The sequence below is a fragment of the Furipterus horrens genome, unplaced genomic scaffold (assembly GCF_987537825.1).
Source record: "Furipterus horrens unplaced genomic scaffold, mFurHor1.1.pri manual_scaffold_6, whole genome shotgun sequence".
In the NCBI taxonomy this organism is placed as follows: domain Eukaryota; kingdom Metazoa; phylum Chordata; class Mammalia; order Chiroptera; family Furipteridae; genus Furipterus; species Furipterus horrens.
This window is the reverse complement of record NW_028327176.1, coordinates 15,990,301-16,005,822: the sequence shown is the minus strand read 5'-3', so window position 1 is coordinate 16,005,822 and position 15,522 is coordinate 15,990,301. Positions and strand designations below refer to the sequence as shown.

Genomic DNA, 15,522 nt, shown 5'->3' with positions numbered 1-15,522 from the left:
CTTCGGGGGCGACCCCATCACCATCCCTCCCTTCTCTGGATCTGGGACCAGTTGGGGAAGAAAGTGGAATGAGTCCCTATCGGGCATCTCCTTGATATCAGGCGCAGATTCAGGAGCATAGTGCCAAGGGCAAAAAGTCGGTGGTGGTGTGGAGGGCTCAGGACTTGAGTTGATCGGGGACATAGGGATGATGGGGACACAGGACCCTGTTGAAAGCTGTTCTCCTGGATGCTCCGCCTGCGGCACTAGTTCCCTCTCACCGGACTGGGAGGCCCCGTTTTCCTGTGGGTTCCCACCCTGCTGTGGAAGGTTCCCCGCGCCGCCACAACAGAGGCCAAAGGCTCTTCAGCACTTTTATTAAAAACTAGTAACGCAGAGAGTGCTCAAGGTATCCCCGGGCAGCTCCAGCTCCACAGGACTGGATCAGTTCCGGTTGAGCAGGTGCCAGCCCCGGGGTGGGGGATGGGGGTCGAGGTTTTCGGGGCCCCAGGCCCCGCGAGTCACTTGCCCACCGAGTCGAATAGGATGCGGTTCTGTTCTGCACGCTCCCTCTGGCTCTGCGTCCGCGCCATCTCCAGCAGGGTCCGCAGCAGGTGGAAGGTGAGGTCAATGGACAGTGGAGGGTCCTCCCGTCGCGGCCGCTCGCCTGAGGTCCCGGATCCCCATCCGCCAGTCCCTGCGCGGCGGGGGAAGCGCTCGGCCAACAGCAAGAGGAGCGCGCGGGCTCCACCACCCTGGTTCCGAGCCCCGGGGCTCCAGCGCAGACTCGGGTCCTGGACCCTGGCCACCGCCTCCTCCGGGCTCCACTGGCTGCTCCCTGGGCGCAGCTGTGCCAGGAGCAGCAACACCGCCAGCAGCGCCGCACGTCCGGCCAGCCTCATGGTGCCACCGGCCCTGGCAGACACACAGGGAGCGCAGGGTGAGGTGCGCTTGGAGCAGTCGCAGTTGGCGCCATTCCCCTTCCCGTGTACGTCCAGGGTCCCTGCCGGTCCCCTTCGGCTGCTGCCGGGTGCCCATAACCTTCCCTGCGGCCCCAGCCGCTACCCAGTCCTGTGCCACCCTTTCCTCTTTCCCTCCCTTCCCTCCCTTCCTCTTAACGGTCCGGCGGGTGAGCGGAGTGCCAGTCGTGGTGCGGAGGGAGTCTGGGCAGGCGGACGCTCGGAGCCACTCACAGGTTGCGGGAAGCGCGTCCGCACAGTGTAGGAGGGAGCTCCAATCTCTGTCCTTCGGGGCGGGCTGAGGTGCCTTGGGAAACACAGGGTCTGTCCCGGGACCGCCGCCAGCCTTATATAGCTCTAGGACAGCTCCGACTGACGTCAGCGAGGAGCAGGCACTGATTGTAGTGCAATGACGGCTGCAGCTTCGAATCCAGCGGGTCGCGAGACCCCGAGGGGCGCGTCTCTGGGGCTTGAGCTGGAAGCGACAGCAGACTCAAGTGAGCAAGGAGCTGGCTGGGGCGTAAAGACTGCTCTGGAAGCCAGGAGAGTCGTTCAGCACTTAGAACAGTTAGCAGTGACTAGGGCCAGTCCTCAGATAAGAGAAGTCCGGATCGCCAAGTCTCCTCTGGCTCAGAAAAGGGTGGCTGGACCGTGGCGCTGTCCGTGGTGCTGACCCTGCCCTGTGTCTCCAGAGGGGCCATCGGTTTGGGAGAATGCTGTGTGGCTCAGACCCAGTCCCTTGCCCCAGTTACCGGTTCTGTAAACTGAGGCAGCCAGGAGAGCACAGCTGTCACACAGCTGTCACCATAGTACCCACCCAAGAGGCCAGCTGAGGCAGACGGAGTTGACCAAGATTCTTGATCTTATTGCAGCCCCAGGATCTAAATTCTGACTGGGGTATGAGAAATAGAGATAGAGATAGAGATAGAGATAGAGATGAGGGGTGGGGGGTTCTGGTTGCAAAAACCACATAAAGCTTGTCCATCTTCTTGAGTTTGCCCCAGAGTGATAGTTTAGCCAAGGTAATTTTCTCCTGGGAATCACAGCAGCAATATTACTGTATCTTTGACCTCCAGGTTAAGCTCACTTGGTAGAAGGTAAGGAAACATGGTCTTAGTCCATTTGAGGTTCTGTAACAAGAAAACCCCCCACAAACTGTGTGGCTTATAAATGACAAATTTTATTTCTCACAGTTCTGGAGGCCAGGAAGTCCAGTAGGTTCAGTGTCTGGTGAAGACATGCTTAGTTGTTCATAAGTGGCACTTTCTTGCTGTGTCCTCACATGGCATCTTTTATAATGGTACTAATCACCTCCCAAAGGTCCTGCCTCCTAACACTACCACCTTAAACATTAGGTTTTTCATCATATGAATTGGGGGTTATACAAAAGTTCAATCTATAGGTCATGGGTTGAAGTTTCTATTCTGCCTCTAACTTGTGGTGTGGACAGGTCACTTAATTTCTGAGCCCGTGTCCTCATCTGTGAAAGAAGGTTGGGCTTGGTGTTCTCCAGGCTTCTTTCCATCTCTAAATATTTTGACTCCCCAGTATTTTTCTGTTGGGTCTTACTCATTGCCTCTGCAGGCTCCAGATTACATTTTTATAACACTTATGGAAGTACCACATAAAGAGTTTGACAGGGTCCCCAAAGAACTGGAGCTATACTAAGGCTGGGAGTGGTTAGAAAAACAAATGTATCTATGAAGAGCAGGGGTAAATAGCATTTGCTGGGACATGGGAATAAACTAAAGTTGCCAAGATCATATGATCCCACAAAATTTTATGGAATGCCTACTGTGTGGTGGGCATAAGACCATTATAAAGGTTTTAGTGAATTCAAAAGGAGTCAGTTTACATTTCAGAATGAAATGGGCCATTTCATAGCGCTGACCCTGTTACATTCTGACCAGCAACCAAACCCCATGAAAACTCATGTGCCCACTTTGAGGATGACCATTTCAGGGTCAAGCTGCATCACTGCAAGGCAGAAGCAATGGAGTGAGGCAAGCTCAGAGCCGATGTGCCTTCCAGGACAAGTAGGAGTTCCAGATAACAGCAACACACTGGACAACAGCCAACCTAGGGGACAGGAATGGCATCATGAAGAAGATGGATAAGGAGAAAGCAAAGGGGGAGAGATAGGGGAGTGTAATAGAAAAGGAAGGATTATCTCTGAGAGCATCCGGACTTAGATCCCCTTCCTCCAGCCCCCTGTGGAGGGATGCGTGGCTCAGGCCTGAGGATAACCAGCTCAAGTCCCGGTGCTGTCCCAGAGCTCTGTCTCCTGAACAAGAGCCTCAAAGTGGAATACCCTCAGCAGTCCTCTGGCCTTGCACGGCTTGTTCATGCCCCTGTCCAGGCTCCTTTAAATACACATATCTGTCCATCTTGTACCAGCTGAGAAGATCTCATCTTCAAAAATGTACTGTCTACTCTTGAAAGTAAAATGTTCTCTTTATTTTACCTTGCTTTAGTTTCAAAGACTGTTGCAAGAACCCTAATGTTTAAAATTTGGTTCATAAATCTATACTCCTTTTAGCTATGCTACTCAAGTATATTATGACCATGTCCTCTCTGAAGAGTTTTCTTTTTTTCTCCCTGTTCCCAAAGCCCCCTCACCTCCCATAATTTTAATTACTTTTCTTGAGGTCTACTATATTTCTTACTACAGTTTCATCAACTACCTTCATTATTAGGGTAAAATTATACAGTCATACCTCGGTACTCGTTAGCTTCAGAACCCGTCAAACCCTGTACTGGTTGAGTTTTGACAAGAAAAAATGTTTCTGCACTCAGTGCTTCCTCAGGACACATTGTGCTTGCTAGAACTTGTATGAGTCGCGATGCTGTCCCACAAGAGAAAATGCTTCATCACCCATCGCTTGCTCGGTACTCGTTGGTTTCAGCACTCGTCATGAGTCCTGGAACAAATTAACGACGAGTGCCAAGGTACCACTGTACTTTGCAGTGGATTAACCTGACCAGTGGACTAACCTAACCTCCATGGCTCTTTGGTCTATGTTTCTGTCTAACCTAGGCACTGTCCCTGCAGCAAGGGTAGAGAGCTCAGGTGGGATGGACCCAATGTTGTGGAGCAGGGTCCTCCCGAGGAAGATGAAAGAAGGGCAGTGGGCAGACACTCTGGATTGGGTTCTGTAATGAATAAGGGGTTCTGATCAGGGCAGAGTGTTGTAGGGGGCGCCGAAAATTGCTCAAGGTTGAATTAGATTCACTTTATTTACAACTGTTCATAATGTGGTTCTCCCTTGCAGGGTGGGGAAGGGAACTGTCATACCTGTAATAAAGGGGAACCAGGTAGAAGTTGGCTAGCTGCACAGCAGGCCAGAGCTACAAAAGAGAAGGTAAATGTTGGGGGACTGCTTCCATCACCCAACTCCAGACTCACTGCCTTGCCTGTCTTCTTCCAACTTCTGTAAACAAACACCAGTTGAACAACTGGGGGAGTGCTTCCCTGAGTGTGCTGCTCACACTGGAAATGAGACAGTAATCCCAACTATGGAATTCCTATGTCAGGAGGACGCCCAATCCCTAATCCCTGGGCACTTCCAGACTCAAGGAAGCAGGACAACAGGCAGCGGAGGTGTCAGCTCTTACATAGTAGTTGGTGATGAGGGCATCAGGATAATCCTAAGGAGACAGAGAAGGACTAAATGAACACTGTGCTTCCAAGCAGCTCCCACCTCCCAGTCCTACTACCACATCACACTCCTGCACCACGCCTCCCTCAGCTCCTCCGCTCCACAGCCTGGGACTCTGCCTGCGCTCCCTCCTATCTCACCCCATGAAGCAAGCCTGCCTCACTCCCCTGGGCATGCTGGTCAGACAGCCAAACATCCCCAAATCTGCCCCGCTCACCCGCTGGAGTTTGGCCCAGTTGTCCTGGGCTGACAGTCCACTGAGTGCCCCAACCAGTGGGAGGAAACAGCCTAGAAAACACGGGGCAAAGCCCCCCTAGGGAAGAGAAATTAAAGTGCTGTGAGCGCCTAAACCCACTCACCCCCAGTGCCGCTCTCTCTTCCCAACTTCCTTTTCCTTCTCACCTGATCCAACAACATCTTCTTTAGCGCATCCACCTTAGTGGTGCCAGGGACAAGCCGGTCCAAAACCTTGTACCAGCCTCCTACTACAGGGCCCTGAAAGTAAACCCCAGGGAGGGGAGCAGGGATGCAGGGAGGGGAGCAGTGGGTTTTACATCACAAAGCTCCTCCCCCAAGCATTAGAAACCAAATCCCAGGGCAAGCACGCACTCAGGCTTAGACACATGAGAGGCCAGGGGAAACAGACCACACCCTCTAATCCACTGGCAGCCCTGCTGTGGGCAGAACTTACCACGAAGCCACAGCCCAGAGAGACCATGGTCAGGGTCCGCCAAATCTGGTGTTTCCGCAGACCTCGCCTCTCCACCAGTTGCTGTGAGATGATGTCACCCAGGCCCATCAGGGATCCTGTGCAGTGTACAGGATGTTGTCAGGGCACCTCCCAGGACAGGCTGCCACTCCAAGGAGGGAGCTAAGTCTGCTGACTGAATGAGGCTCTGGCACTCTAGGCCCAAGGGCTCCATTCTGGGGCAAATGGCCAGTCCCTTGCTGCTGCTTCAAAGCTCTCCTCTCCCAAGGGCAGTGCTGCCTCATGTATGGCATGTCAGAAACTGGGATGAGCTGCCGTGAGCCGGCCAGGCCCCGAGAACTCTGCATTAAGCAAGCAGAGCCAGAAACTAAAGCTAAAGGAAGGAGAATGGGAGGTGCCAGGGGCTGAGAACCACAGACTGTCAAATTGGAAAGGCCTTCCTGGTAACTTAAGAGGTACAGAAATAACGGTTATATTTTAGAGGTATGGAAATAAAGGTCTGCAACCTCACATGACCAGTGAGTGGCAGAGTCAAGGCAAAAACCAGGTAGTTTGATTTCCTAGACAGTATTCTTTCCAGGACACCACACTATGACTAGGTCGTGTGTAGAATTATAAGGAACCCAGGTCTGTTTCTCCCCAGTCCAAGGCAAGACCCTGGCCAATGTCCTTCACTTTGGTCTTGGGGCCTCTCATTGTGGAGAACAGCAAGAATAACTTTTTCTAAAACATGAGTGTTCAAGCGGTCCCAGTTAGGAAGATGAGCCAGTAAGAGGTCCCACAGCGAGGAGTCCCGGCCGCCTCTTAGCACAATCAGACAACCCCACTTCCCATTCACAGTCTCCAACTGAGCTGGCAATGGGTATCAGAGCCACTTCTCCCTCATGCCTTCGTACCCGCACAGATGCCCAGCTCTAAACCGTCCTTGTCACACACCCACCCCCAGAAACCAAGAGCAAAATCATCACTATTTACAGAGCCTCCTGTCAGTTATGGTGGCGTGATGGTTTCCAGCAAATACACTTCTATATAGGGCTGCTTGGGAGTGACCGTATGATCTCCAACTGGCCTGTCCTTCTCACTGAGTAATGAGAGTTCCCCTCCAGCCCTGTAGCTACCACTGTCACTGTGCCCTCAATTAGCACTGGGCAAACACATCCTTCAACCCCTTTCCTGGGCCCAGAGCTGGCTCTGACGTCTGTGCTGGCTGCACTCACTGCTCTCCCCCGACAGGCTCTGCACAGCCCTGCCCCTGAGCAGCGGCATCAGAGGCAGCTGGGCAAGGCCGAGAGCTAGAGCTGGGACTGAAGCCGGGACACCTGTGGGTGACTTAGGCTGCTGGCACTGCCAGCCAGGGAGCAACTCTGGGACCCCCAGCACACCCGTCAAGGCAGTCCTGCCTCTCCTCTCCCTGGAGCTGCCATAGTGGTGGAGGTTCTCCCCAGAACACTGCTAGTCACAACCTCCCAGAGGACAGGGGCAGAATCCTAGACATCTTTGTCCTCTCATTCCCAGCCACACCTAACCGAGCCCTTGCAGGTGCTCAGAAAATAAACCAAGGAAAAATGTCGAATGCACTGCCCCGAGCCCCAGGACTACTCTGGGTAAGGGCGTCAAGAACTCTAAGTCTGGTCCTAAGTCTTGCCCAAAGGCCTGCATGCCATGCTCAAGGGATGAGGGCCAGTGACACTGAAGGCTTGCTCCCCCTAGTTAGCACTTAACTCCCTGTCCCCGCTCTCTGACAACTTGGGGTCATCAGCTGCACTCTCAGGCAGGGGAGGGAAGTGCTGTGGCCATGAACAAAGGGAAGAGTGGCGCTGAGAAGTCCCGAGAGGGGGGGACAGAAAGGAAGGCATTGGTTAAATGAAAAGACTAACAGTTTGACATTCTACTTTAGCAAGATGTTTAGAGTTTACAAAACAAAGAACTCTTACAGCCCTGGCCAGTGTGGCTCAGCTGGTTGGGCATTGTTCCCACAAAGTGAAAGGTCATCAGTTTAATCCTGGTCAGGGCACATGTCTGGGTGGCAGGTTGGGCCCCGGGTCAGGGTGTTTATGAGAAGCGACCAATGTTTCTCTCCCCCTCTTTCTTTCTCCCTCCTTTTCCCTCTCTAAAAGTAAGTAAAATCATTTTTTTAAAAAGGAGTCCCACACATTTAATCCTCACAAAAGGTCTGGGAGGTGGAGGTCACACCTTCACTTAATATCTTTGAGAGATGTGGAGCTTGGGCCTGAACCCAGGCCTTCTCTCAAGGAGGGACAGGAGGCCAGGGAACTCCCAAAATAGGCTGAAACTTGGGCTTAGGGGCCAGAGGGTGTCAAGAGGCTCCTGTGGCTGCTACTCACAGGGGTTCCTGCCTAAACCAGGTTCCAAAGGCTGGCCTATCAGAGGAACTTCTTCTCTTGTCTTTTACTCCCCAAAATGTGAGATCATCTTTGTTCCTTGTCACCCATGGGGAGTGCAAGCAGCAATATTCCCGGGAAAGAAACAGTCCCAAAAAGAGGTGTATGTTTTCACTCTTCATGCTGGCCAACTGTCACACAACCTAAAGGCAGAGCAGGAATGAAAACTGAAGTCCTAGCTTCTAGCCCCATTGCCTTTGAGAAAGATAGATTCCAGGTCCCCACCATGCACATCAAGCCTGAGCATCACCGAGTGAAAGGGCACCAGCAGGAGGAATCAGTGGTGGGTGGCTCTGTAGCCCCGCCAGTTCTGTCCATTTCAGACAGAACAGGACCCAGAGATTCCTCCTCTGCCCACAAATTATCAGGCTCCTGGGACTCAGCAACCTCAGAGTGGTCTATGGCTTTGGTCCCAGCATAGAGCAAGGCCTGCATTTCTGGTTCAAGGGATTGTTTGAGCAGAAAAGGCTGACGTTCAGGTTTTTTACTCCATCTTCCGCACCCCCAGGCTCTGGGAGCCCTCTTAGGCATATTTGGTTGGTCTGGATCTCCCAGTGCTCTGGCTCCTCTTTCCCCAGACTGGTTTCTAGCGGTTGGGGCTGGAGGCCTGAAGACCTACTGCCTGAGCCCTGATGGGGCAGGGTGAGGGGCTGCTGGGCAGTGATGCCCCAATGCCAGGCTGGGCGCAGAGCCCAGCAGCAGACGCTGGCGCAGGCGTGACATCATACCCCTGGGTAGGTGCCAGTTCTCATGACGTCACTCCCCACCGGATTCAGCAGAGTGGGGGCGGGTTGGGGGAGAGCCTGCTTCGGAGCACAGATGTAATTAGGAGCCCCCCCAACAACAACTTCCACGGCCTCATCCTAGGCACAGGTGGGAGTAAGTTCCCTACTTCCCCTATTTTGTTCCTCTCCTGGCTTTTGTGCGTGGACGCTTAGATACAAGAAGATAAAATGTTAATGGAAGAAAACAGGCTGAGGAGCAGAAAGTTGAAATGAAGGGCAGAAAGCGTGTCCTTGAGTACAGGAAACCTGGGTTGTCAGGTATAGCTTACTGGCATGGGGCCAGTGACACTGTTGACTCATTCCTCCCCAGAAGTCTCCAACAACTAAATAGCTACCTGGCACTGGGGCTTGGTCTGGCAGAGCCCAGAGTAAGCTGGAGTCCAGCAGTAAAAGGAGAGAATGCATCCTCTAGGGTTGGTCTGAATGTCCTCCCCATTGCTGACCTGGACCTATCCTACTGCTACAAAGTGAGACAACATGGGGGGGATCTGGAGCTTGTCAGGTGTCTAAGCCCAGACCAGCTGAGGCCACACTCGGCATTCTGAGCCCCCAGTAGTCTCAAGTGCAGGGCAGTGCATTGGCAAGTGCCCTAGGTTCTAATGCCAGCTCTGCCACTGACAACATGGGACCTCAGCGCATGTCCGTCCCCTTGCCTCAGGGTCCTGGTCTGTAATATCAGGGGCTGGATCGAATGAGCCCTTACATCCTGGCTTAACTCAGATCCCAGGGAAACCAGTGTCTGCTGAAGCTCAGCTGGATGTCCTAAGACGCATGGAGCTGGGCCCTGGGCCCACTGAAGGCTGAAAAGACCCTCAGGAAAGGATGGGAGAAGGCTGACGTAAATTCTGCAAAACACACAGCAGACCTTTTCCAGGCTGCCCTGTTACTGACTGGCTGGACTGACACCGAGTGTATCAGACACTTCTTTTGAACCTTTTCAGATCTTCTTGATTCACTTATCTCTTACTCCAGCCACTACTACAGTTCAACCTAATAGATTCTTGCCTCTGGCCTATGCCACACTTGGGGCCACCTCGTTGATGCTTTACTTGGGGATTATGCATGTGCAACCTCATAGTACATGGGCATTAACATCCCACGTGGCAAGCCTTTGACCGACGTGGGATGGCAGAGAACACTCTTCACCTGTGTAGTCAGTCCTAAGAGGCAGTTCAAAGAGCTTCTCAGTCAATTTTAAGGAACTGAGCAGGCAGGTTCCCTAAGCAGTGTGCAATTTACTGATGCATACTTATATTACCTCTCTCTCTTCCTCCCATGGGAGTCCTTCCTACTCCCTTACAAAATACTTACACAGAAGCTTCAGGCTCTGCTTTTTGGAGAACCAAGGTTACTATAGTTGGGCATGTTCACATTGTTTTTTATTTATTAATTTTGAGAGAGAGAGAGAACAGAAACATCTGTTTGTTGTTGTACCACTTACTTACGCATTCATTGGTTGCTTCTGGTATGTGCCCTGACCAGAGATCAAACATGCAACCTTGGCATATCGGAACAACACCCTAACCAACTGAGCTACCTGGCCAGGGCTCACCTTCATATTCATGGCAAGTGAAACAAACACCTCTATAAAAAGAATAGCTTGCTGTGCCTGGGTTGCCAACACTAATAGAATGCTCGAGGCCAAACCATGGAATCTAACATTTTAAAATCTCTAAAGCAAAAGTGGGGGGGGGGGGTTCTCTAAAGCCTTTCACAGAGGTAATCCCTACACTGACTCTGTGAGGCCATATAACTACACTCAAGTTCTACATGAGGACACTGAGGCTCAAAGAAGTTTACTGACTTGTTCGTGTCGCTACTAGTAATTGTTATGGCTCTGAGATTCAAATCTTGGTCTTCTAACTCCAAGTCTGAAATCTCTATTTTGTTTTCCAATGTGATGAGCTACCCATTAACTTTAGGAACTACTGCGCTGGGATCTAAAAACAGCTCAGTGAGCAATTTCCACCTCCTCCCTTTATTTTTAGTTTGATCCAAATACACTGAGCAGCAGGGAAGAAAAAGTCTGAGACAAGTGCTACCTTCAGGGCTGCTTCAGGGCTGAGCCGAGCTGTCGGCACAGACTCAGGAAGACTGTGGGTGTGGAGCCACGGGGCTCTGGCACCAACAGACAAGCACCCCGGTTCAGCTACATATCTGCACTTGGGCCCCCTGGAGCTCCAACTCCTGCACTTGTCAGCTGCAGATGCCTTGAGTCAGGAAGCACAAGGACTATCCTTCCCTCGTTATTCTTGATGGCTGTGAAGGGGAACCTTCCTTCCGGCAGTTAAGGGCCCTCAGGGAATCTGAGTCTGGGCAAAGGGCCCAGCGTGTCAGTTCCCATCACAGGCACACAGTCCAGCATGAGTCACCACACACGTAGCCAGGTGAGTCATGCAGGCTGACGGACACTGAGGACAGGACATAGGGTGGTTGGGCACAGGAGATTGGAGAAGGGCCCGAGGAAGGACAAAAGAGTTCACCTTTTGGCTAGTCACCCAGTGAGGTTCCTAGTGCTGATGTGGGGCTATTTCAGTAACAGGATTGCTGTTCCACTCTGGCTTTCAGTATACCCACCCCATCCAACAGCCTTCCTCTAAGAAAGTCCATGGTCTTCATCAGAATCCTGTTCCCTTCCTCTATCATTGGTAAGACCCCATTTTAACCTGATCATTCCTGCACTGCCCCAGGAGTCAAACTCCTTATAATCCTTTCCCCCATAAAACTTGTCTCTGTGCCATCCCTTCTCACATTAGCCAATCTACAAAATGAAAATGGTAACAAGTGCCGGTAAGTCACTGGGTTACCTTTGTGAGGGTGCTACTCAATCACTGGATTTGGAGTAAAAATCAATTCTTGATTAGTATATTGTTTGGGGATATATACATAGGTAGTAAAACCGTAATAGAAGCAAAAGAATGATAAAAACAAAACTCAGGAAAGTGGTTATTTCTTAGGGATATGAATTAGGGACAGGTGCACAAGGGATCTCAAAGTTGGGTACTCATACAGGAATATTCAGTTTTAATACTATGAAAACTGTACATATTCGATTCCCAGTCAGGGCACATGACTAGGTTGCACGTCAGGTCCCCAGTTGGAGGCGCGAGTGACAGGCAACCACACAGTGATGTTTCTCTCCCTCTCTTTCTCCTTTCCCCTCTCTCTAAAAGCAAATAAATAAATAAATAAATAAATAAACTGTACATATATGTCTTTTTATAAAGATTTTTATTTATTTTTAGAGAGAGGGGAAGGGAGGGAAAAAGAGAGAGAAACATCAATATGAGAGAGAAACATCAATTGGTTGCCTCTCGTAGGCGCCCCGACTAGAGATCAAACCTGCACCCAGGCATGTGCCCTGACTGGGAATGGAAACAGCCACCTTTCACTTTGTGGTATAATGCCCAACCAACTGAGCCACACTAGTCAAGGCATATGCCTTAATTATTCTTTTGTATGTTAGGATGTATTTCACAATTAAAAAATACTAAGAAAAAAAATGGGGCAAGAATCCTGATTCCAGCACATAGGTGTATAATACAGTGGGGACTCAAGGAGTCCTAGCTCACAGACCTTTGTGGGGACCCCATGAGACAACTGTGTGAATGTGATTTGCACACTGTAAAATGTTAGAGGAATATTTGTTATGATTCGTTTTCTAAGGCCTCCTAGAGCAATACCTTTATCCTGAAAGGATGACAACTCAGCTTTTTGAGGACTTTCAGATCCTACTTTACAGTTAGGCCAACTATGCATATACCTTTCCTTAAGGGACCCATCCTCCAAAAAGGACTGGAAACAGCTTGGGGGGAGAGATGGCTAATTCTTCAAGGGGGACGAATAGAAGCAAAAAGTGAGGGAGGTGTGGTGGGGCAAGCTTCTGCCTTCCAAGTTAGCCTACTCTGGTCTCACTCAGGTCCTACGTAGAGTGACACTCACCAGCTGTCAGGACCTGTACTTTCCATGGGTGAGCAGTCAGGGCTCGCTGGTATGCCCGCCAGAGTGCCATGCTTCCTGTCAAGCCAAGAGGAGAGGGGTTCACACCCACTGCCCCTCCCCACAAGTAAAGAGACGCTGGGTTTTCTCTTGTGCCCACTGCCCCTCCTCTCTCCCCTCCCGCTTTCAATCCGCCGTCAACTAGGGCCTCGGGAGGGATGCTTCCTGGACAGCTTTCTGTCACAGGGGTCGCCTGAGACAATCGGGTAAAAGAGGAAGAGTGTGGGCGACTATGGAATTCCGGTGGCAGCCACCCGCCAACACACCCCAAGCCCTGAAGGAGGGCCACGCAGGGGCCTTGGTCCCAACGAGGCACTCGCGAGTACGTTTGCTCTGGCTTGCACCCAGAGCCTGGTCGGTCCCCAGATTCAGACTCGTTAGTTGGAACCAGCCTGCATTTTTCCTGAGTCCAACACCGCGACTGGACCTGTCACTCCTGGGTCTGCAATTATTACATGCGCTATGAGCATCCACGTAGCGCAGAAATTTGAGCTGCTTAGAGCCACCCGGGGGATACTCACCTGGGCGCGAGCTCAGCCCCTCCCACGTGACCGAGCGAACGTAGGGATTTCCGCCGTGAGCCCCTCCCCTTCCGCCTGGCTGGCCAGGAGGCTTTTCCGCTGAAGCCGGAGCAGCCATAGGAGTAGACTTCAACGCTAAAACTCGTGGGAAGCGGCTCAGCTCGGGTGGAGGAACCCGTCTTCCAAGTTGACTAAGTCGGGTCTTGGTGTGGGCCCCTCCTGTTACTCTCCCCACCTTGGTCCGACCCCTGTCTCCTCCCGCCCCTTTTCCCCGCTGCTTCTCAACCTGGATAGACCCTCGCTGTTTCCGCGTCGCATACTAGCGAAGGCTTGCGCTCCTTCTCAGTCTCTGGAGTCAGTTTGGCAACTAGAGGCCAGTTAAGTGTGTGCGTGTTACTTAACTGTCTCCAGATTCTTCACTAGCCTCAGTGGTGAGCTCCCGAGTGGGCGGAATGGGGTCTTGTTCATATCTGTCGTCCTCATAGCAACTAGCTCAGTGCCTCAGGAAGTTTAGGAACTGGTTTCCTAACTAGCCAACTGGGCAGCCTTGATCATCACTAGATTTTAACTTAGCGTTTCTCCTCATCTGTGTTTAACAAACTGGGCTCCAGTTCTACGGGTTTGTGTGTGTGAGGGTGGGTATCACTACAAAATATTCTTAACCTCAATTTATATATGTGTGTGTGTGTGTGTGTATAAGAACCACTTTTAAACAGAGGGGTCCACAACTAAAAGTTTGTAAACCAGTAATTATCTGATTTCCTAATTACCCTTTCCAGCTCTAACATTCTAAAATTTTGTGAATATAGTGCCACATCCTCCTTAGGGAGGTGGAAACTCCTACAAGAAAGATCCTTGGCAGTGGGTTTGTCAGCTTGGGAGCCTTTGCTTAAACATATCCAGGGAGCCCACACTTCAGGAGGCAGCCATATCTCTTTCTTTCAGGCAGTCTACCTGGCTAGCTCCAGCCACATTTACTCAGTTCCTATAGGACAAGCAGGGTGAATCCTGTCAGATACTGGACACAGTAAGGAAGAGAATTTGATGTTACTAACCTTAACTAAAGACCAGATGCAGAAGGTTGCAAAGTTGTATTCTGAAGGTAGAGTTTCTAGGGTCAAATCCCAACACCATTATTGTTATATGATTGACTGCTTAACCGCTCAGACTCTTTACCTTTATCTAGTGAAACGGGGCAATACCTTCCTCATATGATTAGGTAACATACGCAAAGTACCTGAAATAGATTTAAGCGCCTAAGTAACACTTGTTTATTCTCTTTTCTTCCCTCTTGGGAACACATGGGAGAGTGATTTTACTGGAGATTTCTGGGAAGCTCCTTGGTGAAGGTGGAATTTGAGATGGGAACTTGAATAATAGACAGGACTTGGGTGGAGATGCTAGAAAAGCACTCCTGGAGAGAGAATAGTGAGAAAAGGCACAAAGAAAAAGTGCAGACAACCATGAATAGTATAAAGTGGATATATTGGGAGGGAAGTTAGAAAGTAGCTTGGGAAGCAAGGGGTTTGTATTAGAGAAAGAGCAAGGACTGAAAGCATCTTCCTGGTTTTCTTTTGGAGGTCAGACTGGGGCTGACATTCAGCAGCAGGAGCAGGGTTGCAGCACCAACCTACAGTCTCAACAGCATGGGTCCCTAGGTTCCACCTTTTTTGACCACTGCCAAGTGGAATTTCATAATGCAGAGTCAAGGGACTGCTGTGAAGAATGAGCAAAACCTCTGCAATTGAAGGCACTTCTCTATCAATCAGCTCAAAACCAGAACTGGCACAACCTGAGCTGGGTCACAATAGGATGGTGCAATACTTGGCTCCTTTGCACTGATGTGGGTTGAGGTCCCTCTCCTACTAATGGTCTGCATTGCCTCCAGGTCTGTTTCCTCTTCTGTACGGGAAGGGAATAAATGTACTTTATTCCTTCCTTAAAGGAGATATTCTGACAGATGATAAATCCTCTACACTTAAGAGGCAGAAAGCTATTCCCAGATATTTGGCCAATCAGTCTAGAGTGCCAGAGGGCTTCGTTCCAGGTAGGAACTATACTAATCTCTGCTCCCTTCAATAGCAGCTGGCTATGTATTTTTCTCTGTAATAGTTTGTGAGGTCATCTGACTACTCATCCCACACCCCAGATTGTACTCCTATACATTCCAAAACTATGGCTTGCCTATTTCTCATTGCTGGGGAATGTCCTTGCTTAGGAAGCAGCATCACAGTCATGATGAGTCTGCAGCATCACACAAAAGGATTTTAACAAGATGAGCTGTAACAATACAGCAGGTCCTCAAATAACATCATTTCATTCAACATTGTTTCATTATAACCTTGGTGAGATGTCATTGGGACTTAACTCTTGTTATGTCAATCTGCCTCAGATAAAATTGGTTTCATTATAAGGCACATGCCTGGGTTGCAGGTTCAGTCCCCAGTCAGGGCATGTATAAGAGACAACGATGTTTCTCATCCTTTCTCCCTCCCTTCCCCTCTCTAAA

General features: G+C 50.5%; 2 protein-coding genes across 2 annotated transcripts; both read right to left on the bottom strand.

The window, feature by feature from the left end:
* Positions 1 to 339: 339 nt before the first annotated feature.
* UCN (urocortin) lies at positions 340 to 1,549 on the bottom strand. Its single transcript, XM_090281021.1, has 2 exons — positions 1,173 to 1,549; positions 340 to 894 (listed from the first exon to the last, which is right to left on the bottom strand). Exon 2 carries the CDS (start codon positions 879 to 881, stop codon positions 501 to 503), a length of 381 nt encoding a protein of 126 aa, XP_090137147.1. The 5' UTR covers positions 882 to 894; positions 1,173 to 1,549; the 3' UTR covers positions 340 to 500.
* A 364-nt stretch (positions 1,550 to 1,913) lies between these two features.
* Positions 1,914 to 13,190, bottom strand: MPV17 (mitochondrial inner membrane protein MPV17). Its single transcript, XM_090281024.1, has 8 exons — positions 13,014 to 13,190; positions 12,436 to 12,510; positions 5,289 to 5,404; positions 5,000 to 5,092; positions 4,815 to 4,910; positions 4,554 to 4,586; positions 4,234 to 4,286; positions 1,914 to 3,017 (listed from the first exon to the last, which is right to left on the bottom strand). The coding sequence occupies exons 1-8, from the start codon at positions 13,129 to 13,131 to the stop codon at positions 2,948 to 2,950; spliced, it is 654 nt and encodes a 217-aa protein (XP_090137150.1). The 5' UTR covers positions 13,132 to 13,190; the 3' UTR covers positions 1,914 to 2,947.
* Positions 13,191 to 15,522: the final 2,332 nt, after the last annotated feature.